The following is a 23,438-nucleotide window of genomic DNA, read 5'->3' as shown; positions in this document are numbered from 1 at the left end:
GATTGGAGAAACTGGGGCTCTTTTCATTAGAACAAAGGAGAATTGGAGATCTGAGGGAGGTGGTCAGAATGTGATCAGGTAAATGAGGAAAAACTATTTCCACCAGTCGGTGAGTCAGTAACTCGAGGACATCAAATTCAAATCATCACCAAAAGGCTCAGACCCAGGGAGGAACTATCGAGCACACTGCACAACAATGTTCGGGACACTCACTGTCCCTCTGCATCTGTGTCCAGGTGATGGGTTTCTCTTATCTTTGGGTTAAATGATGTTCTCATCGAGGTGATGATGTCAGTGCTGGGGAATGGGATATTCTGAGATCATATTGTCTGCCTGAAGCACTCTGCAGTCAGCTACAGCATGGGTTAGATACAGAGTAAAGCTCCCTCTACACTGTCCCATCAGCCACTCCCAGGGCAGGTACAGCACGGGTTAGATACAGAGTAAAGCTCCCTCTACACTGTCCCATCAAACACTCCCAGGGCAGGTACAGCACGGGTTAGATACAGAGTAAAGCTCCTTCTACACTGTCCCATCAAACACTGCCAGTCCACAATGAGCAGGGCTCAGTGAGGTTGGTTGCGAGGCACTGCAGTGATGTCATAAAGCAGGCCATTCAGCCCAGCTGGTCCTCTCCGTGTCCCTTTAAAGGTGGAGAGCTGGGACATCCTGTCTCAACACACATTCCCCCTCTTCATACTGAGAATCCCTGGGGAAGGCCCAAGGTCCAGAGTGTGGAACACATCCAGGGGGAAAGCGAGAGAAGGTGTGGTAAATCAAGGAGTAGGGACTGAGGGACACCAAGCTGAAGTTTTAGAGGAAGAGTGAGTTCAGTAGTTTAAGATCCAGGGAGAGAACAAGGCATATTGCACAAATTGCTACTATTTTACCCTTCTCTTCCTCTCCACCCCTGATGGTGCTGACTCTGGCTGGGTTCAGTACTACACTCACTGGTTCCTCTCCCTCTCCACCCCTAAAAGGTGCTGACTCTGGCTGGGTTCCATTCTGCATTCACCAATACATGACCCATGTGCCCAATTTCCCTGTATGAACCTCGACAGCGAGTGTCAACAGGCTATTCCACTGTCCTCACCCGAGGCCTCACACGTGTATTTTCCAGCAGGGTCACTGGACCCTCCTCCCAATGGCTCAGTGGGTAAAGGTAACGCCCAGTGTGACTGAATCATAGGAACAGGAGGGACCCAGGTTTAATCCTGTCTGCATATCCTCTCCTAATCCCCTGTAAAAGCTGTTTACAAATATCATCAGGAACATAGGAACAGGAAAAGACCATTCGGCCCCTTGAGCCTGTTCCGCCATTCAATTAAATCATGGCTGATCAGTATTTTAACTCCGTCTACCTGCCTTGGTTCCATCGCCCTTAATACCTTTGCCGAAGAAGAATCTATCAACCTCAGTTTTGTAATTTTCAATTATCCCCCATCCTCAGTTTTATTGGGAACAGAGTTCTTGATTTCCACTACCCTTGAAGAACATATGAGGATAAGAAATCGGAGGAGTGGGCCATGCGGTCCCTCGAGCCTGCTCCGCCATTCAATAAGATCATGGCTGATCTTCTCCCTCAACTCCACTTTCCCTCACTATCCCCGTATCCCTTGATTCCTTTCGTGCCCAAAAATCTATCGATCTCAGCCCTGAATATACTCAATGACTGAGCATCCACAGTCCTCTGGATTAGAGAATTCCAAAGATTCACATCCCTGAGTGAAGACATTTCTCATCTCAGTCCTAAATAGCCGACCCCTTATCCCAAGACTGTGACCCCTATTTCTAGATTCTCGAGCCAAGAGAAACAGCCTCTCAGCATTTGTGTGAGGAAGTGCTTCCTGACATCACCCCTGAATGGCCTAGCTCTGACTTGAAGGTTATTTCCCCTTGTTGTGGACTCCCTCACCACTCCTTGAGTGGTCTGCACAGTGCGGTCTTAAACGGAGTGTACTTAAACAGAATGGTTTATTTGGGAACTTGGAAAGAGTGGGAATTGGGAGAAGAGGGGGAAGGAGTTGCAGCTTTTTGCCACACTGTTTGTAATGCTTTGTGTTACAGGTAGATATTTAATGTCATTATCCATTACTCAATGCAGATCAAGTAAGAAATCAAAGAACTAAACTGAAAAATAAGTTACTTAAATACAAATGTAATAACATTTAATTAAATAGAACATGGTGATATAGGGCTGGCAGTGCAGGTGGTGTGTCACAAATGCAGCATGTGGGAGTTTGTGGGGAGCATTGTGATCCCGGACAAACACCTTTGCAGTAAGTGCATGCATCCTGAGGAGCTTCAGCTCAGAGTTGTTGAGCTGGAGTCTGAGGTGCAGACATTGTGGGGCATCAGGGAGGGGGAGAGTTACCTGGACACTTTGAAAGGGAATGTAGTTGTGTTGGGGGACAGTATAGTCAGAGAGATAGATACTGTTCTCTGCAGACGCGACCGGAAGTTTCGAAGGTTGTGTTGCCTGCCCGGTACCAGGGCTAAAGAATCTCCTCACAGCTGGAGAAGAACTTGGAGTGAGAAGGGGGGGATCCAGTTGTCGTGGTCCATGTAGGAACCAACAACATAGGTAGAACTAGAAATGAGGTTCTGCTGAAGGAGTCGGGGTCCAAATTAAAAAGCAGAACCTCAAAGGTAATAATCTCTGGATTGTTACGTGAGCCACGCGGCAATTGGTACAGGGATAAGCAGATTGGAAAGTTAAAAGTGTGACTCAAAGAGTGGTGTGGGAGGCAAGGGTTTTGCTTCATGGACACTGGCACCAGTACTAGGGAAAGACGGAGCTGTTCCATTGGGACAGGCCCTACTTAAAACGGGCTAGAGGCTAGAACCAGGGTCAAAGTCCGAGGTCCCATGGAGGGACAAAGCCGGTGTCAGCAGGATGGGGCCGACACGGAGCATCGACGAACCGCTGTCCAAATTCAGAGACAGGTGGAGCAGGCGAGTGAAGTCCAGAGGCTATTTGAGGGGCAGAGAGTTCGAGGAGGGAGGTTGTTGCCATAGGAATCAGAGTCGGTGGCGGGAAAGGAAGCTGATGGCGAAACAGATGCAAGTTGGAGGTCACCGTAGGTCAATAAGAATATAAGAATTAGGAACAGGAGTAGGCCATCTAGACCCTTGAGCCTGCTCCGCCATTCAATAAGATAATGGCTGATCTGGCTGTGGACTCAGCTCCACTTACCCGCCCTCTCCCCATAACCCTCAATTCCCTTATTGGTTAAAAATCTATCTATCTGTGACTTGAAAACATTCAATGAGCTAGCCTCGACTGCTTCCTTGGGCAGAGAATTCCAGATTCACAACCCTCTGGGAAATTCCTTCTCAACTCGGTTTTAAATTGGCTCCCCTGTATTTTAAGGCTGTGCCCCCTAGTTCTCGTCTCCCCTACCAGTGGAAACAACCTCTCTGCCTCTATCTTGTCTATCCCTTTCATTATTTTAAACGTTTCTGTAAGATCACCCCTCATCCTTCTGAACTCCAAGGAGTAAAGACCCAGTCTACTCAATCTATCATCATAAGGTAACCCCCTCATCTCCGGAATCAGCCTAGTGAATCGTCTCTATACCCCCTCCAAAGCTAGTATATCCTTCCTTAAGTAAGGTGACCAAAACTGCACGCAGTACTCCAGGTGCGGCCTCACCAATACCCTGTATAGTTGCAGCAGGACCTCCCTGCTTTTGTACTCCATTCCTCTCACAATGAAGGCTAACATTCTATTCACCTTCCTGATTACCTGCTGCACCTGCAAACTAACTTTTTGGGATTCATGCACAAGGACCCCCAGGTCCCTCTGCACCTCAGCATATTGTAATTTCTCCCCATTCAAATAATATTCCCTTTTACTGTTTTTTTTCCCCCAAGGTGGATGACTTCACACTTTCCGACATTGTATTCCATCTGCCAAACCTTCGCCCATTCGCTTAACCTATCCAAATCTCTTTGCAGCCTCTCTGTGTCCTCTACACAACTCGCTTTCCCACTAATCTTAGTGTCATCTACAAATTTTGTTACACTACACTCTGTCCCCTCTTCCAGGTCATCTATGTATATTGCAAACAGTTGTGGTCCCAGCACTGATCCCTGTGGCACACCACTAACCACCGATTTCCAACCCGAAAAGGACCCATTTATCCCGACTCTCTGCTTTCTGTTCGCCAGCCAATTCTCTATCCATGCTAATACATTTCCTCTGACTCCACGTACCTCTATCTTCTGCAGTAACCTTTTGTGTGGCACCTTATCGAATGTCTTTTGGAAATCTAAATACACCACATCCATCGGTACACCTCTATCCACCATGCGCGTTATATCCTCAAAGAATTCTAGTAAATTAGTTAAACATGATTTCCCCTTCATGAATCCATGCTGCGTCTGCTTGATTGCACTATTCCTATCTAGATGTCCTGCTATTTCTTCCTTAATGATAGTTTCAAGCATTTTCCCCACTACAGATGTTAAACTAACCGGCCTATAGTTACCTGCCTTTTGTCTGCCCCCTTTTTTTAAACAAACAGAGGCGTTACATTAGCTGCTTTCCAATCCGCTGGTACCTCCCCAGAGTCCAGAGAAGCGGCAGAGAAAATTAAAACCACAAGCCAGCGAGCAGCAAAGCTGGAAACCGGTAGAATGATCAGTTGAAGCCTCGTCCACACACAGAACACATGTATGGTTTCTCCCTGCTGTGAATGGTGCGATGTTTTTTTCAGGCTGTGTAACTGGTTAAAGCTCTTTCCACAGGCAGTGCACTGGAACACTCTCACACGGGTGTGTGTGTCTCGGTGCTTTTCCAGTCACACTGATGTTTGAAATCTGTTCCCACAGACAGAACAGAGAAACATTTCTCCTTCCACATTCAAAGGCTGATGATATTCAAGTCCTGAGAAATCGAATAACTACATCAGATCTTGACGTGATGTTTCATTTGAGTTTCCTGTCTGCAAATCTCACCTTCTAATACACTGTGAAAGGAGATTTCAAAACTCATCATTGAAAGTACAGGACAGAAATTCAGAATAGGCATATGTACTTTCCATGGAAGATTCTTTCCTTTCTTGTTCCCATAAAGCTGTAAATCCCTGTCCCACACATTGTCCCTCCTGCTGTGCTGAAATCCAAGCACATCGCACATCTCCTAGACTGTTTCTCCTCCACTCCCAGTTTTCACTACCAATTCTGGCTGGGTTCAGTTCTACAGTCACTGGTTCCCCTCCCTTTACTCCCCTGAAGGTGCTGACTCTGGCTGGGTTCAGTTCTACACTCACCAGTTTCTTTCCACTATGTGACCCATGTGCCCAATCTCCATGTGTGAACCTCGACAGTGATTAGTGTGCAAAATTAAAGCACATGGTATTGGGGGTAATGTGCTGACGTGGATAGAGAACTTGTTGGCAGACAGGAAGCAGAGAGTCGGGATGAATGGGTCCTTTTCAGAATGGCAGGCAGTGACTAGAGGAATGCCGCAGAGCTCGGTGCTGGGACCCCAGCTACTTACAATATACATTAATGATTTATATGAAGGAATTGAGTGTAATATCTCCAAGTTTGCAGATGACACTAAGCTAGGTGGCAGTATGAGCTGTGAGGAGGATACTAAGAGGCTGCAGGTTGACTTGGACAGGTTAGGTGAGTGGGGAAATGCATGGCAGATGCAGTATAATGTGGATAAATGTGAGGTTATCCACTTTGGGGGCAAAATCACGAAGGCAGAATATTATCTGAATGGCGGCAGATTAGGAAAAGGGGAGGTGCAACGAGACCTGGGTGTCATGGTACATACATCAGTCATTGAAAGTAGGCATGCAGGTACAGCAGGGCAGTGAAGGCGGCAAATGGTATTTTGACCTTCACAGCTAGGAGATTTGAGTACAGGAGCAGGGAGGTCTTACTGCCGTTGTACAGGTGAGGCCTCACCTGGAATATTGTGTTCAATTTTGGTCTCCTAATCTGAGGAAGGACATTTTTGCTATTGAGTGCTGTGAAGGTTCTATTGTTGAGGCCAATTCACTAAATATATTCAAAAAGGAGTTAGATGAAGTCCTTACTACTAGGGGAATCAAGGGGTATGGTGAGAAAGCAGGAATGGGGTACTGAAGTTGCATGTTCAGCCATGAACTCATTGAATGGCGGTGCAGGCTAGAAGGGCCGAATGGCCTACTCCTGCACCTATTTTCTATGTTTCTATGTTCACCTGGCTGATTCTGAGGATGGCAGGACTGACATATGAGGAGAGACTGGATTGACTGGGCCTGTATTCACTGGAGTTTAGAAGGATGAGAGGGGATCTCATAGAAACATCTAAAATTCTGACGGGACTGGACAGGTTAGATGCAGGAAGAATGTTCCCGATGTTGGGAAAGTCCAGAACCAGGAGACACAGTCTAAGGATGAGGGTAAGCCATTTAGGACTGAGATGAAGAGAAACTTCTTCACTCAGAGAGTTGTTAATCTGTGGAATTCCCTACCGCAGAGAATTGTTAATGCCAGTTCATTGGATATATTCAAGAGGGAGTTAGATATGGCCCTTACGGCTAAAGGGATCAAGGGGTATGGAGAGAAAGCAGGAAAGGGGTACTGAGGTGAATGATCAGCTATTATCTTATTGAATGTTCGAAAGACCGAATGGCCTACTCCTGCACCTAGTTTCTATGTTTCTATGTCCTCACCTGAGGCCTCACACGTGCATTTTCCAGCAGGGTCACTGGAGCCTCCTCCCAATGGGTAAAGGTAACACCCAGTGTGACTGAATCATAGGAACAGGAGGGGCCCAGGTTTAATCCTGTCTGCATATCCTCCCCTTCTAATCCCCTGTAACAGCTGTTTACAAAAGTCATCACTGTGTAGGAACAGAGGAACAGAAAAAGGCCATTCAGCCCCTTGAGCCTGTTGTGCCATTCAGTTAGATCGTGGCTGATCAGTATTTTAACTCCATCTACCTGCCTTGGTTCCATCGCCCTTAATACCCTTGCCGAAGAATAATTTATCAATCTCAGTTTTGGAATTTTCAATTAGCCCCAGCCTCAATTTTATGGGGAACAGAGTTCCGGATTTCCACTACGCTGTAAGAGCATAAGAAATAGGAGCAAGAGTAGATCGTACGGCCCCTCTCGCCTGCCGCGCCATTCAATAAGATCAAGGTTGATCTTGTACTTCAACTCCACTTTCCCCGTATCCCTGGATTCCTTCAGTGTCCAAACATCTATCGATCTCGGCCCTGAATACACTCAATGACTGAGCATCCACAGCTCTTTGGGGCAGAGAATTCCAAAGATTCACAACCCTTTGAGTGAAGACATTTCTCCACATCTCAGTCCTAAATGGCCGTCCGTTATCCTGAGACTATGACCCCTAGTTCTAGACTCTCCAGACAAGAGAAACAGCCAATCAGCATTTGTGTGAGGAAGTGCTTCCTGACATTAGTCCTGAATGGCCGAGCTCTGATTTTAAGGTTGTGTCCCCTTGTTGTGGACTCCCTCACCAGAGGAAATAGTTTCTCTCCATCCACCCCATCAACTCCTTTAATCATCTTAAACACCTCAATTACATCACCCCTTAATCTTCTATATTTCTCATAATTTACAAACTTCATCACTAAGTACAGGATCATAGAATCACAGAAGTTTACAGCACTGAGAGGCCATTCAGCCCATCGTGTCTGTGCTGGCCGACAAAGAGCTATCCAGCCAAATCCCACTTTTCAGCTCTTGGTCCGTGGCCTTGTAGATCACGGCACTTCAAGTGCACATCCAAGTTCGTTTTAAATGCTACAAGGGTTTCTGCCTCTACCACCCTTTCAGGCAGTGGTCTTCAGACACCTACCACCTCTGGGTGAAGAGATCTCCCCTCTAAACCTCCTACCACTTTATAATCTACGCCCCCCCTGGTTGTTGACCCTCTGCTGAGGGAAATAGGTCCTTCCTATCCACTCTATCTAGGCCCCTCATAATTTTATACACCTCAATTAGGTCTCCCCTCAGCCTCCTCTATTCCATAAAAAAACCCCAGCCTATCCCATCTTTCCTCAGCTAAATTCTCCAGTCCAGGTAACATCCTCCTAAATTTCCTCTGTACCCTCTCTAGTGCAATGACATCTTTCTTATAATGTGGTGACCAGAACTGCACACAGTACTCTCGCTGTGACCTAAGTAGTGTTTTATACAGTTCAAGCATAACCTCCCTACTCTTGTATTCTGTGCCACGGCTAATAAAGGCAAGTATTCTGCATGCCTTCTTAACCACCTTATCTACTTCCTGCGACCTTCAGAAATCTGTGGACATGCCCTCTAAGGTCCCTTTGTTCTTTTACACCTCATTGTCCTACGATTTATTGTGTATTCCCTTGCCTTGTTAGCCCTCCACAAATGCATTACCTCACACTTTTCCGGATTGAGTTCCATTTGCCACTGTTCTGTCCACCTGACCAGTCCATTGATATCTTCCTGCAGTCTATAGCTTTCTTTTTCACTATCAACCACACAGTCAACTTTTGTATCATCTTCCTTGCATTGAAGTATATACTATTTAGCATTGCCAAACCATGGAAGAGCGCGGCTGGGACACATTTCTGACACAGCTCAAGATTAACCCGCACGGCGACTTTGTTGTCGGTGATGATAGACGAGAAAGACCAAAGTGCCATTTGGCCCCCTCAGTGTGGCCCTGAAGGACTGTGTCCAGGCTGAAGTTCTGTTCCCACCGTACAATCCTCCCCCCAGATTGTCCTCTCTGAGTTCGCCAGGTGATGCTAAACACTCAGGTGGGAAAGACAAAAATCCACAGCAATGTGTGAAAAGCAAAGCTGATTTATTTCCCATTCATCCAGAATATTAAACTCCAGCCCAGTTATAGGAGTCATCAGCAGAAAAATAAACCAACTGTCAGAATGAACATGGTTCAGTCCGGGATGTGATTAACAGTAGCAAGAACAGCAGAATCCCACCTCTGCAGTCACTTGTGAACTCGTTGGTGTTTCAGCAGGATCGAAGACTGAGTGAATCCCTTCCCACACTCTGAGCAGGTGAACGGCCTCTCCCCAGTGTGAATGCGCTGGTGTTCAGTGAGGAAGGATGACCGAGTGAATCCCTTCCCACACTCTGAGCAGGTGAACGGTCTCTCCCCAGTGTGAGTGCGCTGGTGTCTCAGAAGGTCGGATGACTGAACGAATCCCTTCCCACACTCGGAGCAGGTGAACAGCCTCTCTGCAGTGTGAACTCGCTGATGTCTCAGAAGGTCGGATGACCGAATGAATCCCTTCCCACACACGGAGCACCTGAACGGTCTCTCCCCAGTGTGAACACGTTGATGGCAGCTCAGTTCTGCTGAATTTTTATAGCACTTCCTGCAGTCCGGGCATTTAAAAGGTCTCTCGTCAGTGTGAATACGCTGGTGTCTCAGAAGGTTGGATGACTGAGTGAATCCCATCCCACAATCAGAGCAGGTGAAGGGCCTCTCCACGGTGTGCACTCGGTGTTTCAGCAGGTCAGATGACCGAGTGAATCCCTTCCCACACTCCGAGCAGGTGAACGGTCTCTCCCCAGTGTGAACTCGTTGGTGTCTCAGCAGGTTGCATGAATCAGTGAATCCCTTCCCACACTCAGAGCAGGTGAACGGCCTCTCCCCAGTGTGAACTCGCTGGTGTCTCAGCAGGCTACCTGACCGACTGAATCCTTTCCCACACACAGAGCAGGTGAACGGCCTCTCCCCAGTGTGAGTGCGCTGGTGTATAGCGAGTTTAGATGATCGACTGAACCCAGTCCCGCAGTGAGAGCACCTGAATGGGCTCTCCCCGGTGTGAACACGTTGATGGTATGTCAGTTCCCCGGAATGTTTATAGCTCTTCCCACAGTCCGGGCACTTAAAAAGTCTCTCGTCAGTGTGAACTCGCTGGTGTATCAGAAGGTGGGATGAACGAGCGAATCCCTTCCCACACTCGGAGCAGGTGAACGGCCTCTCCCCGGTGTGACTGCGCTTGTGTCTCAATAGGCCAGAGATTTGGCTGAAGCCTTGTCCACACACAGAACACGTGTACACTTTCTCCCCACTGTCAACGGTGCTTTTTGCTTCCATATTGAGAGGCCGATGATATTCGGGTCCCGATGAATCGAGTGACGCTGTCAGATCTTGATGCGGTCTGCGATTTGAGTTTCCCGTCTGCAAATCCTCCCCTTCTAATACCCTGTAAAATTTATTTAAAACAGGAAAAAGGGAGTGAGAGAGAGAAAACAGAGGCAGATTAGTAATTTGAACTTAATGAGCCTGCTAATTTGTGGGGCTGGCACTAGAACAAAGTGACCATGAAAGCGACCGAATTGTCGTAAAAACCCAACTGGTTCACTAATGTCTGATTCTGGCTGGGTTCAGTTCTACACTCACTGGTTCTCCTCCCCTGAAGGTGCTGACTCTGGCTGGGTTCAGTTCTACACTCACCAGTTTCTCTCCAATATGTGACCCATGTGCCCAATGTCCACGTGTGAACCTCGACAGTGAGTGTCGACAAGCTATTCCCCTGTCCTCACCTGAGGCCTCACACGTGCATTTTCCAGCAGGGTCACTGGAGCCTCCTCCCAATGGCTCAGTGGGTAAAGGCACAACCAGTGTGACTGAGTCACATTAACAGGAGGGGCCCAGGTTTAATCCCCTCGGCGTATCCTCTCCTTCTAAACCCCTGTAAAAGCTGTTTACAAAAGTCGTCACTGTAAGTAGGAACATAGAAACAGGAATAGGCCATTTGGCCCCTTGAGCCTGATCAATTGGCCCCCAGCCTCAGTTATATGGGAAACATCGAGTTCTGCATTTCCATTACCCTTTAAGAACACAAGAAATTGGAGCAGGATTAGGCCCATTGGCCCCTCGAGCCTGCTCCACCATTCAGTAATATCATGGCTGATCTTCTACCTCAACTCCACTCTGGTTACCGACCCTTCTGACACTGAAAATTATTTCTCCTTATTAAGAGGGTTGGCGGGCTGGAGGAGATTACAGAGATAGGGAGGGGCAAGGCCTTGGAGGGTGTCATGTATGTAACCACAATGTAACACCACTGTATTACTGTATACACTCAACCTAGATGCACACCTTGACAAGGGGTGAACTTGTGGGAGACACTCCTTACCTGATCACACAGGTGTAAAAAGAGAGGTCCCACACAGGGTCATCATCTTTGGAGTCCTGCAAATAAAGAGAGCAGGTCACAGAGTGACCTTGTCCCCAGAATGTGCCTCGTGTGGTTTCATGCTGTAGAGTAAGGACTTTACATTGGCGACAAGAAACGGGAATTCACGAGAATGGCCACCGGTAGCACAGAGGAACGGTACTGTGCTGGGGAAGACTGGGACGATTCTGTCGAGAGGCTTCAGCAAAGCTTCATTACGAAAGAATGGCTAGATGATGCAGCGGCTGACAAGCGAAGGGCTCATCTTTTGATCGGCTGCGGACCAAAGACTTTCATGCTCATGAAGGACTTACTAGCACCCGAAAAGCCGGCGGACAAAACCTTTGAAGAACTTACTGAATTGATCGGGGAGCACCTCAAACCGGCGAGTAGCATACATATAGCCTGACACAGATTCTACACCCACTGACGTCATGAAGGACAGAGCATACCGGACTTCGTAGTGGACCTCTGGCGTTTGGCCAGCCTCTAAGTTCACAGATGCCTGCACGGGGATTTGCTAAGGGATTTCTTTATCGAGGGCATCGGTCATGCGGGAATTTCCACAAATTAATTGAGACCAAGGATTTGACCTTAGAAGCGGCGGCGTTGATGGCTCAAACTTTCATGGCGGGGGAGGAAGACACGAAAATAATATACGCGCGCAACTCTGCCTCTAACGCGGTGATGGATCAGGGAGTCAACATCATCAATGTGACTCAGGCAGGCAGGGGCAGTCCAACATTCCCCAGGCAGCAATAGACCCCAGAGTAGGACTGTAACAGACAATGGCAGGCTGAACGGACATTCACGCCATCACAGTGGACAATGTGGCTCGGGACGGGGCCATTGACACCCACTAATAGGGTACTTAAGAGCAGTCAAAGGGACAGTCAGCGAGGAATGCCTGGCCATAGTCCCTTTGTTCCCAACAATAGAAACTTTAACTCATGCTGGAGGTGTGGGGGAAAACACTCAGCTAGATCTTGCAGATTTCAACAGTTTGTCTGCAGGAACTGTAATCTCAGTGGCCATTTAGCTCAAATGTGCAGGAAGCCTGCAACCAGACTAATATATGAGGCGGATGGACCAGAAGAGGGTTCTTTGAGGCAGGATGACTTTTGGGGCGAATCGATGGATGCCGAAGCTTAGCGGGTCCATGTGGCGAATATTCACAGCTCATACACCAGAACGCCATCAATGATGATGAGCGTTTTATTAAACGGCATCCCTGTACGCATGGAGCTGGACACTGGGGCCAGCCTGTCACTCATGGGCGTTCAGCAATTTGAGAAGCTATGGCCACTTAAAGCCAACAGACCCAAATTAGCACATATAGACACAATTACGGACTTACACCAAAGAAATCATTCCGGTACTAGGCAGTGCAATGTTGGCTGTCACACCCAATGGGATAGTGAATCGGCTGCCACTCTGGATTGTCCCGGGCAATGGTCCAGCACTGTTGGGGAGGAGCTGGTTAGCCGAGATGAACTGGAAATGGGGGGATGTTCACGCAATGTCGTCTGTGGAGCGAAGTTCGTGCTCACAAGTCCTACAACAATTCGATTCACTATTCCAACCGGGCGTCGGGACTTTCAAAGGCACTAAGGTAGTGATACACATCACCCCAGACGCCAGGCCAGTGCACCACAAAGCCAGAGCGGTGCCATATGTGATGCGGGAAAAGATCGAGAGCGAATTGGACCGGTTGTTGAGAGAGGGCATCATCTCGCCTGTTGAATTCAGCGACTGGACGAGCCCCATCATGCCCGTCCTAAAAGAGGATGGCTCTGTCAGGATCTGTGGAGACTACAAGGCCACCATCAATCTGGTGTCCCTACAAGATCAATACCCGCTCCCGACAGCAGAGGACCTCTTCGCCACGCTGGCAGGCTGCAAGCTGTTCACCAAGTTTGACCTCACTTCAGCCTATATGACCAAGGAACTGGCCGACGAATCTAAACTACTGACCACCATCACCACGCACAAGGGACTGTTCGTTTATAACAGGTGCCCGTTTGGCATTAGATCAACGGCCGCAATTTTTCAATGATTCATGGAAAGCCTGCTTAAATCCATTCCTGGAATGATCGTATTCCAGGACGACATCCTCATCACGGATCGAGACACCGAGGAACATCTCCACAACCTGGAGGAGGTGCTATGCCGACTGGACCGGGTAGGCCTGCGACTCAAGAAGTCTAAATGTCTGTTCTTAGCTCCTGAGGTTGAGTTTCTGGGCACGAGGGTTGCTGCAGATGGGATTCGGCCCACCGAATCCAAAACAGAGGCGATTCGACGAGCACCCAGGCCCTGCAACACATCGGAGTTGCGTTCATTCCTGGGACTCGAACTATTTCGGGAACTTTCTGTCGAACTTGAGCATGTTGTTGGAGCCGCTACACGTGCTCCTGCATAAAGATTGCAATTGGTTTTGGGGGGACTGTCAGGAACGGGCTTTTGATCAGGCGCGAAACCTACTTTGTTCAAACAAGTTGTTGACCCTGTACGACCCCTGTAAAAAAATTGGTTCTGACATGTGATGCATCGTCCTATGGGGTTGGGTGCGTGTTGCAGCAGGCAATGCTGAGGGTCAACTACAACCTGTGGCTTATGCCTCCAGGTCGCTCTCTCAAGCAGAACGGGGATATGGGATGGTCGAGAAGGAAGCGCTTGCGTGTATCTATGGTGTAAAAAAAATGCATCAGTACCTCTTTGGTAGGAAGTTTGAATTAGAGACGGACCACAAGCCATTAACATCCCTATTGTCAGACAGCAAGGCCACCAATGCCAACACATCAGCTCGCATACAGCGATGGGCTCTCACGCTGGCTGCCTATGACTACTCCATCCGGCACCGGCCCAGCACTGAAAATTGCACTGACGCGCTCAGCAGGCTTCCACTGGCCACCACTGAGGGGACAGCGGAGCAAAGTGCCGAGATGGTCATGGCTGTCGATGCCTTTGACAGCGCAGGCTCCCCCATCACAGCCTGCCAGATCAAAATCTGGACGAACAGAGATCCCCTCCTATCCCTGATTAAGAAATGTGTCCTGACTGGGGATTGGGCGCCCGCACACGGAGCATGCCCTGAGGAGGTCAGACCGTTCCACAGACGGATGGATGAGCTCTCCATCCAAGCCGACTATGGGGCAGCCGGGTAGTTATGCCCCAGAAGGGCAGGGAGGCATTCATCAGGGAACTCCACAGCGAGCACCCAGGCATTGTGCTGATGAAGGCTATTGCCGGTCACACGTTTGGTGGCCTGGAACATTGTGTTCGCAGGCACACGTGTGCCCAGCCGGGCAATGCCCCCAGGGAGGCCCCGCCCAGCCCGTGGCCCTGGCCCACCAGGCCATGGTCAAGCATTCATGTTGACTATGCGGGCCCATTCATGGGTAAGATGTTCCTTATTGTGGTAGATGCGTATTCGAAATGGTTCGAGTGCATCATTCTGAATTCATGCATGTCATCCACCACTGTGGAAAGCCTATATGCGATCTTTGCAACCCATGGCTTGCCAGACATCCTGGTTAGTGATAACGGACCATGTTTCACAAGCTACGAATTCCGAGAGTTTATGTCGGGCAATGGCATCAACCACGTCAGGACTGCGCCGTTCAAGCCGGCCTCCAATGGCTAGGCGGAACGTGCGGTCCAAATCATTAAGCAAGGGTTGCTCAGGATTCAAGGACCCTCCCTACAATGCCGCCTGTCGCGCCTCCTGCTGGCCTATAGATCCCGTCCGCACTCGCTCACGGGGGTCCCGTCCGCAGAGCTACTAATGAAACGGACACAAAACTCGGCTGTCCCTCATTCACCCAGTCCTGACCGACATAGTTGAGGGCAAGCGCAAGTCTCAAAATGAGTACCATGACTGTAATTCGAGGGGGGAGGTGTATAGAAATAAATGATCCTGTATTCGTCCTCAATCATGCCATGGGGCCCAAATGGCTTGAGGGCACTGTAATTGACAAAGAGAGGAATATGGTCATCGTGGTAAAACTCAACAATGGTCAGATATGCCGTAAGCATCTGGACCAAGTAAAAAAAAATGTTCAGCACCGACACGGAGGAACCTGAAGAAGACCATGAGATGGATTTCACAACACCGCCAGTGAACGAGCAACAAGAGCAATCAGAAGAATGCACAGTCCCTGCGGTCAGCCCGGAGAGGCCGGAATCACCACAGGTGACAGACACTCACGTGAGTGTCCAACAACCAGAGCCCCAACTGCAGCGCTCCACGAGGGAGCGTAGACCACCTGAAAGACTAGACCTATGATCCCGATATGACTTTGGGGGGGGGGGGGGGGGGCGGAGGTGATGTCATGTATGTAACCACAATGTAACACCACTGTATTACTGTATACATTCAACCTAGATGCACATCTTGACCACATGGGGTGAACTTGTGAGAGACACTCCTTACCTGATCACACAGGTATAAAAAGGGAGGTCCTACACAGGGTCATCGTCTTTGGAGTCCTGTAAATAAAGAGAGCAGATCACAGAGTGACCTTGTCCCAGAATGTGCCTCGTATGGTTTCATGCTGTAGAGTAAGGGCTTTACATTCTTTACACAGGGATTTGAACAAGAGGAGTATTTTAAAGGCTGAAGTCACCAGCCATCTCTCCCAGTGCAGAGTGACTCACTACGAATAGGAAGGATTTTTGTTTAACTGCTAAAGATGCATAATGAGGGGGAAATCAATCTCTGTACCTTTAACTAACAGCAACATGGAAAGAGGGAAATGAATGACCTTTAAACACCTGGTCCACTTGGCACCGAAGTTTCTGAAATTCATAATAGGAACTCCAGGGAAACAAAATAGCTGTGTTGATAAAGGATGGAATCACTGCAATAGTGAGAGACAACATTGGCTCAAATGATCAGGATGTTGAAACAGTTTGGGTGGAGATAAGGAATAATAAGGGGAAAAAAGTCACTGGTGGCCGTAGTCTATAGGCCCCCTAACAGTAGCAACTCTGTTGGTCGGAGTATAAACCAATAGTGTGTGCTTGTAAAAAGGGAACAGCAATAACCATGGGTGATTATAACCTCCGTATTGATTGGACAAATCAAATTGGTCAGGGTAGCCTTAAGGAAGAGTTCATAGAGTGCATAAGGGACAGGTTCCTTGAGCAGTATGTAACAGAACCAACCAGGGGGCAGGCTATCTTAGATCTAGTCCTGTGTAATGAGACAGGATTAATAAACAATCTCCTAGTAAAGGATCCCCTTGGAATGAGTGATCATAGCATGGTTGAATTTCAAATTCAGATGGAGGGTGAGAAAGTTGGATCTCAAACCAGCGTAGGAAGCTTAAATAAAGGAGACTACAAAGGTATGAGGGCAGAGTTGCCTAAAGTGGACTGGGAAAATAGATTAAAGTGTCGGACGGTTGATGAACAGTGGTGTACATTTAAGGAGCTATTTCATAACTCTCAAGAAAAATATATTCCAGTGAGGAGGAAAGGGTTAAAAGGAAAAATAGCCATCCGTGGCTAACTAAAGAAATAAAGGATGGTATCCAATTAAAAACAAGGGCATGCAACGTGGCCAAAACTAATGGGAGGACAGAAGATTGGGAAGCTTTTAAAAACCAGCAAAGAATGACTAAAAAAATGATTAAGAAAGGGAAGATAGACTATGAAAGTAAACTAGCTCGAAATATAAAAACAGATAGCAAAACTAAGACAGTAATAAAAATAACAGAACCAACCCCTAAACAATAACAAAATTTTTTTTTATACATTTTAAAAAATTATTTAAATCAAAAAAACAAATATTTATGAAAAGTAAGGGAAAATGAGATATACGGCAGAAAGGAAACAAACAAACCACTAAGAAATTAAAACATTAGACCCCGCCTAACAAAAAATCCCCACTCCAAACCATGGACATTCAACTAGGTGAGGCATCACATACTACACACTAACAAAGAGAAGGCGGACTCTACATTTTCACCTAACAAACAGGTAGGACAACAGACCACACAGAGAGAACACATCAGAAGGAGAAAGAAGAACCAGAAGACCAGACAAAGCAAACAATTGACACCTGATCATTGAGAGAAACAAAGGTTTAAATAGTTCTTTTCCCTCCTCACAGCCCTTCTCGTTTTGACTGACCTAGTGGAAGGTAAGGAGCTCTAAATTCTCCATAACCTCTCACTGTACGTTTTTCGATCGAAAACTCGCGTGACTCTTGAACCCCCACCACACTAACCCCCCCCCACCCCCGCACCCGTTTGCTTTTCCTGGCCTCAGATGAAGCCCCAGTAAATGTGAAACGTTAGGTCTATAGACTACAATCAGCCACCTAGACGACGGATCGTGAAGTGAGTTTTATAAATCCTCCCCCAAAAAATCCCCCTGACCTTTTTCTCCCCCCTCCCTGATGGATTTCTCTCTCACTCTATCCAGATTTCAGATCCACGGTGCTGTCTTTAAAAAAACCTCTCTCATTTTTCTCTGCTTCTAAAAAAATCTTTCCTGTACCAGCTCTAATTGTACTACTAACTAGAACTAAATAAGATAATTGTCTGCTGTGGTACCGTGATTTCTCTGTTCCCCCTTGTTGTCCCCCTGACCTCACCCACCACCAACCGATAATTATTGCCGTCGAACCGTAGTGTACACATACGAAAATAAATTGAAAAACAAGAAAAAAAATGCTTCCTAAATTCCCCCCCCCCCCCACCTCCCCACGTGGTCAGTCAACACGGCACGGATCCTGATCAACCCACCAAAACCATTCACAATTTAAGGCCCATAATCCCCTTCCCCACCCTACAGCCCAATCATTCATAAAAAGAACCCTCACCTAAAAATAGTTACAACAATGTAATTTTTTTAATTATTAAATAATTAAATTAAAAATCCAAAAATAAAAATCAGTCCACCAAAGTACAAAACTAAATCTCCACAAAGAACGTAACAACGACTTAAAATCAACCCCCTAAAAAAACCCAGAGACTGATCCCTTCCCCGGGAACAACAGGACCTCTGCTCCAACCCGCCTCCCTCCCGAGCCACACAGAAATCCAGCCGAGGCTGATCATCAGCACTAGGCCCAAACACACAAACCACCGATTGACCCAAGACACCATCCCACCAATCACAACAATTAACCCCAGCCACCAACGCTCCCCCACCACTGCCCAAAACACGGTAACATCCCCCCTCCACTCTCAAAACATGGTAACACCACCCCCCTGTGAATATTTAAAAATGTATAGAGGCATTTAAGTTGAGAATGTGGGAATTGTATAGGGACAGTGTAAGCTAACAAAGAATTCATGGAGGAATAGCCATGACATCTCAGACTCGAGACTGCAAAATGTTACAACACTAACACATTTTGAAACAAAACCCACAGCTTGCAAAACAAACCTCAAGGTCGTACTAACTCACATTGCTAACCTGAAACATTAACAGTAAGAGAATAATGGGCCTGTGTAAAATCAGACCATTCTTAGATCGGCTTATGAGTGGACAAAGGGAAAGAGGGATCAAAGAGGATAGGCTGAACTAGGATGTCACTCATATTGTATCTTGTTATCTTTTTCCGAAAATGTATAACCGTCGTGCCTTTACAATGTAACATCACTTTGTCCGTAGGAAGTGAGTGCGATCTATCAGAGTTGCATTCCTTCTGTCTGATAAAGTCCCCGATCGGGATTTGCTTTTGAAATAAATGCTCGCTTTGTTTAAAGCAGAATCGGTATTTGACTCAGTGATTTCGCTGTACCAGATTGAGGGAAAAGAATCCACATTTACACCCCCACTGCCCAAAACACGGTAACCCCACCCCTCACTGCCGAAAACATGGTAACAACACCCCCCCCACCTCCGCCACTGCCCAAAACACGGTAACACCCACCCCTAAAAACTTAAGCACAACCCAAACAACCGATGAATGAAAACCAAGCCCTAAAACCCAACCCTGAACTGAACTTTGTACTGGTCCCACCTCTGGGGGTGGTGAGACCAGTACAAACCGGACGATCTGCACCTGGGCAGGACCGGAACCAATATCCTAGGGGGAGTGTTTGGTAGTGCTGTTGGGGAGGAGTTAAACTAATATGGCAGGGGGATGGGAACCTATGCAGGGAGACAGAGGGAAATAAAAAGGAGGCAGAAGCAAAATATAGAAAGGAGAAAAGTAAAAGTGGAGGGCAGAGAAACCCAAGGCAAAAAACAAAAAGGGCTACATTACAGCAAAATTCTAAAGGGGCAAAGTGTGTTAAAAAAACAAGCCTGAAGGCTCTGTGCCTCAATGCGAGGAGTTTCGGAATAAGGTGGATGAATTAACTGCACAGATAGCAGTTAACGGATACGATGTGATTGGCATCATGGAGACATGGCCCGAGGCAGGTGGACCAAGGCTGGGAACTCAACATCCAAGGGTATTCAGCATTGAGGAAGGATAGACAGAAAGGAAAAGGAGGCGGGATGGCGTTGCTGGTTAAAGATGAAATCAATGCAATTGTAAGGAAGGACATTAGCCTGGATGATGTGGAAACGGTATGGGTGGAGCTGCGGAATTCCAAAGGGCAGAAAACGCTAGTGGGAGTTGTGTACAGACCACCAAATAGTAGTAGTGAGGTTGGGGACAGCATCAAACAAGAAATAAGGGAGGTGTGCAATAAAGGTACAGCAGTAATCATGGGCGACTTTAATCTACACATTGATTGGGCTAACCTAACTGGTAGCAATGAGGTGGAGGAGGATTTCCTGGAGTGTATTAGGGATGGTTTTCTAGACCAATATGTCGAGGACCAACCAGGGAGCTGGCCATCCTAGACTGGGTATTGTGTAATGAGAAGGGACTAATTAGCAATCTTGTTGTGCGAGGCCCCTTGGGAAAAAGTGACCATAATATGGTGGAATTCCTTATTAAGATGGAGAGTGACAAAGTTAATTCGGAAACTAGGGTCCTGAACTTAAGGAAATGTAACTTCAACGGTATGAGGTGTGACGTGGCTAGAATAGACTGGCAAACGATACTTAAAGGGTTGACGGTGAATAAGCAATGGCAAACATTTAAAGATTACATGGATAAACGTCAGCAAATGTACAACCCTGTCTGGAGTAAAAATAAAACTGGGAAGGTGGCTCAACCATGGCTAACAAAGGAAATTAAGGGTGGTGTTAAAGCCAAGGAAGAGACATATAAATTGGCTAGAAAAAGTAACAAACCTGAGGATTGGGAGAAATTTAGAATTCAACAGAGGAGGACTAAGGGTTTAATTAAGAGGGGGAAAATAGAGTACGAGGGGAAGCTTGCAGGGAACATAAAAACTGATTGCAAAAGCTTCGATAAATATGTGAAGAGAAAAAGATTAGTAAAGACAAATGTAGGTCCCTTCCAGTCGGATTCAGGTGAAATTATAATTGGGAACAAAGAAATGGCAGAACAATTAAACCAATACTTCGGTTCTGTCTTCACTAAGGAAGATACAAATAACCTTCCGAAGGTAGTAGGGGTCAGTGGGTCTAATGAGAAGGAGGAACTGAAGGATATCCTTATTAGGCGGGAAATTGTGTTAGGGAAATTGATGGGATTGAAGGCCGATAAATCCCCGGGGCCTGATAGTCTGCATCCCAGGGTGCTCAAGGAAGTGGCCCTAGAAATAGTGGATGCATTGGTGATCATTTTCCAACAGTCTATTGACTCTGGATCAGTTCCCATGGACTGGAGGGTAGCTAATGTAACACCACTTTTTAAAAAAGGATGGAGAGAGAAAACGGGTAATTATAGACCAGTTAGCTTGACATCAGTAGTGGGGAAAATGTTGGAATCGATCATTAAGGACGAAATAGCAGCGCATTTGGAAAGCGGTGACAGGATCGGATCAAGTCAGCATGGATTTATGAAAGGGAAATCATGCTTGACGAATCTTCTGGAATTTTTTGAGGATATAACTAGCAGAGTGGACAAGGGAGAACCAGTGGATGTGGTGTATTTGGAATTTTCAGAAGGCTTTTGACAAGGTCCCGCACAAGAGATTGTTGTGCAAAATCAAAGCACATGGTATTGGGGGTAATATACTGACATGGATAAGGAACTGGTTGGCAGACAGGAAGCAGAGAGTCGGGATAAACGGATCTTTTTCAGAATGGCAGGCAGTGACTAGTGGAGAGCTGGGACCCCAGCTCTTTACAATATACATTAACGATTTGGATGAAGGAATAGAGTGTAATATCTCCAAGTTTGCAGATGACACTAAACGGTGGCGGTGTAAGCTGTGAGAAGGACACTAAGAGGCTGCAGGGTGACTTGGACAGGTTAGGTGAGTGGGCAAATGCATGACAGATGCAGTATAATGTGGATAAATGTGGGATTATCCATTTTGGGGGCAAAAACACAAAGGCAGCATATTATCTGAATGGCGGCAGACTAGAAAAAGGGGAGGTGCAACGAGACCTGGGTGTCATGGTTCATCACTCACGAAGTGGGCACGCAGGTACAGCAGGCGGTAAAGAAGGCAAATGGTATGTTGGCCTTCATAGCTAGGGGATTTGAATATAGAAGCAAGAAGGTCTTGCTGCAGTTGTACAGGGCCTTAGTGAGGCCTCACCTGGAATATTGTGTTCAGTTTTTGTCTCCTAGTCTGAGGAAGGACGTTTTTGCTACTGAGGGAGTGCAGCGAAGGTTCACCAGACTGATTCCAGGGATGAGGAGAGACTGGATCAACTGGGCCTTTATTCACTGGAGTTTAGAATAATGAGAGGGGATCTCATAGAAACATATAAGATTCTGACAGGACTGGACAGGTTAGATGCAAGAAGAATGTTCCCGATGTTGGGGAAGTCCAGAACCAGGGGACATAGTCTTAGGATAAGGGGTAGGCCATTTAGGACTGAGATGAGGAGAAACTTCTTCACTCAGAGAGTTGTTAACCTGTGGAATTCCCTGCCACAGAGAGTTGTTGATGCCAGTTCACTGGATATATTCAAGAGGGAGTTAGATATGGCTCTTACGGTTCAGGGGATCAAGGGGTATAGGGAGAAAGCAGGAAAGGGGTACTGAAGGAATGATCAGCCATAATCTTATTGAATGTCGGTGCAGGCTCGAAGGGCCGAATGGCCTACTCCTGCACCTATTTTTCTATGTTTCTATGTTTCTAAAACAGATCCCTACCTGGAAACATATTAACCAAATTGGAGCCCCAATACCAAACCCTAACCCAGAACCAAACAGCCAATCAACCCTAATCTAAAACATAACCCCACAAGGATTAGTCAAGACCCAAACACCACAAAACCTAAGCCGTCAGAGCCCAAGACCAAACCCAACACAGACCTAAAACCTAAAGATACTAAATTGCATCAGTGTCTAGAACGAAACACATATGCACAGCAAGGTAGGAATAATAAAATAAAAAATCTTAACTTAGAAATGAGACACAAAACACCAATCCCTAGAAAATCCAAGAATAAACCGCCCTCCCCCCCACCGACACACAAACAATTCCAAAGGAACAACATGCCCCAGGGTCCAGAACGACACAGAGGCACAGGGATTATAACATAGAACACCAGAACATAAGGAATAAGAGATAACCCAAATAAAGGAAGTGATAAGACTAAGAACAAGAAAGATCGAGTAGCATAATTTCTAAAAAAACAGCTAAACCAATTTACAGGGGACAGTAAGGAATACAAAACTCCAAGGGGACATTACCCCTCTGTCCATAACACCAAAAATCTAAAGGACAAGCCAATGGACAAGGGCAAGAATGGCTGAGTAGTAAACTTCGAAAAGCGTGAGCTAATCAAAAGTGACAGTAAGGAATACAAAATTCCAAAGAGGTATTACCCCCCTGTCCGAAACACCAAAAGCCGGGCGATGTTACGGAGGTGGTTTTAGTTATGCTAGAGAGGGAGAGAGATATGGACAGAGGGAAAGACAGAGGGAGACAGACATAGAGACAGAGACAGCAAGACAGATGGAGTGAGTGACAGAGAGAGAGAGAGAGAGCGACAGTGGGAGACTAGAGACAGACAGAGAGATAGATGTAGGGAGACAGAAGGAGAGAGACAGCGGGAGACGAGAAAGACAGAGAGATAGATGTAGGAGAGAGATAGTGTGAGAGACAGCGAGGGAGAGGGGGAGCTCGACCAAGGGAGACAGTGAGATCAAAATAGAGGAAAAGAGACAGATGGAGATACACTGGGAGAGAGAGAGAGAGTGACTGACCGAGAGAGGCAGACAGACAGAGACACTGACAGAGAGGGTGGGGGCGGGGACACAGCGAGACAC

General features: G+C 47.0%; 2 protein-coding genes across 2 annotated transcripts in view; one reads left to right on the top strand and one right to left on the bottom strand.

The window, feature by feature from the left end:
• Positions 1–23,438, top strand: part of LOC139273581 (zinc finger protein 436-like) — a 201,639-nt gene that overhangs the window by 61,965 nt on the left and 116,236 nt on the right. The window lies entirely within an intron of this gene.
• LOC139273607 (zinc finger protein 271-like) overlaps positions 1–23,438 on the bottom strand; it is a 54,022-nt gene that overhangs the window by 6,645 nt on the left and 23,939 nt on the right. Inside the window, exons 2-3 of the mRNA XM_070890566.1 lie at positions 11,123–11,178; positions 8,963–10,186 (exon numbers count right to left, since the gene is read on the bottom strand). Of these exons, the coding sequence (XP_070746667.1) occupies positions 8,963–10,186; positions 11,123–11,178 (1,280 nt within the window). The remainder of the gene's footprint in view (positions 1–8,962; positions 10,187–11,122; positions 11,179–23,438) is intronic.

This window comes from Pristiophorus japonicus, chromosome 9 (genome assembly GCF_044704955.1).
Source record: "Pristiophorus japonicus isolate sPriJap1 chromosome 9, sPriJap1.hap1, whole genome shotgun sequence".
Lineage (NCBI taxonomy): Eukaryota > Metazoa > Chordata > Chondrichthyes > Pristiophoridae > Pristiophorus > Pristiophorus japonicus.
The sequence above is the reverse complement of the archived record's forward strand: the minus strand, read 5'-3'. Positions and strand labels throughout refer to the sequence as shown.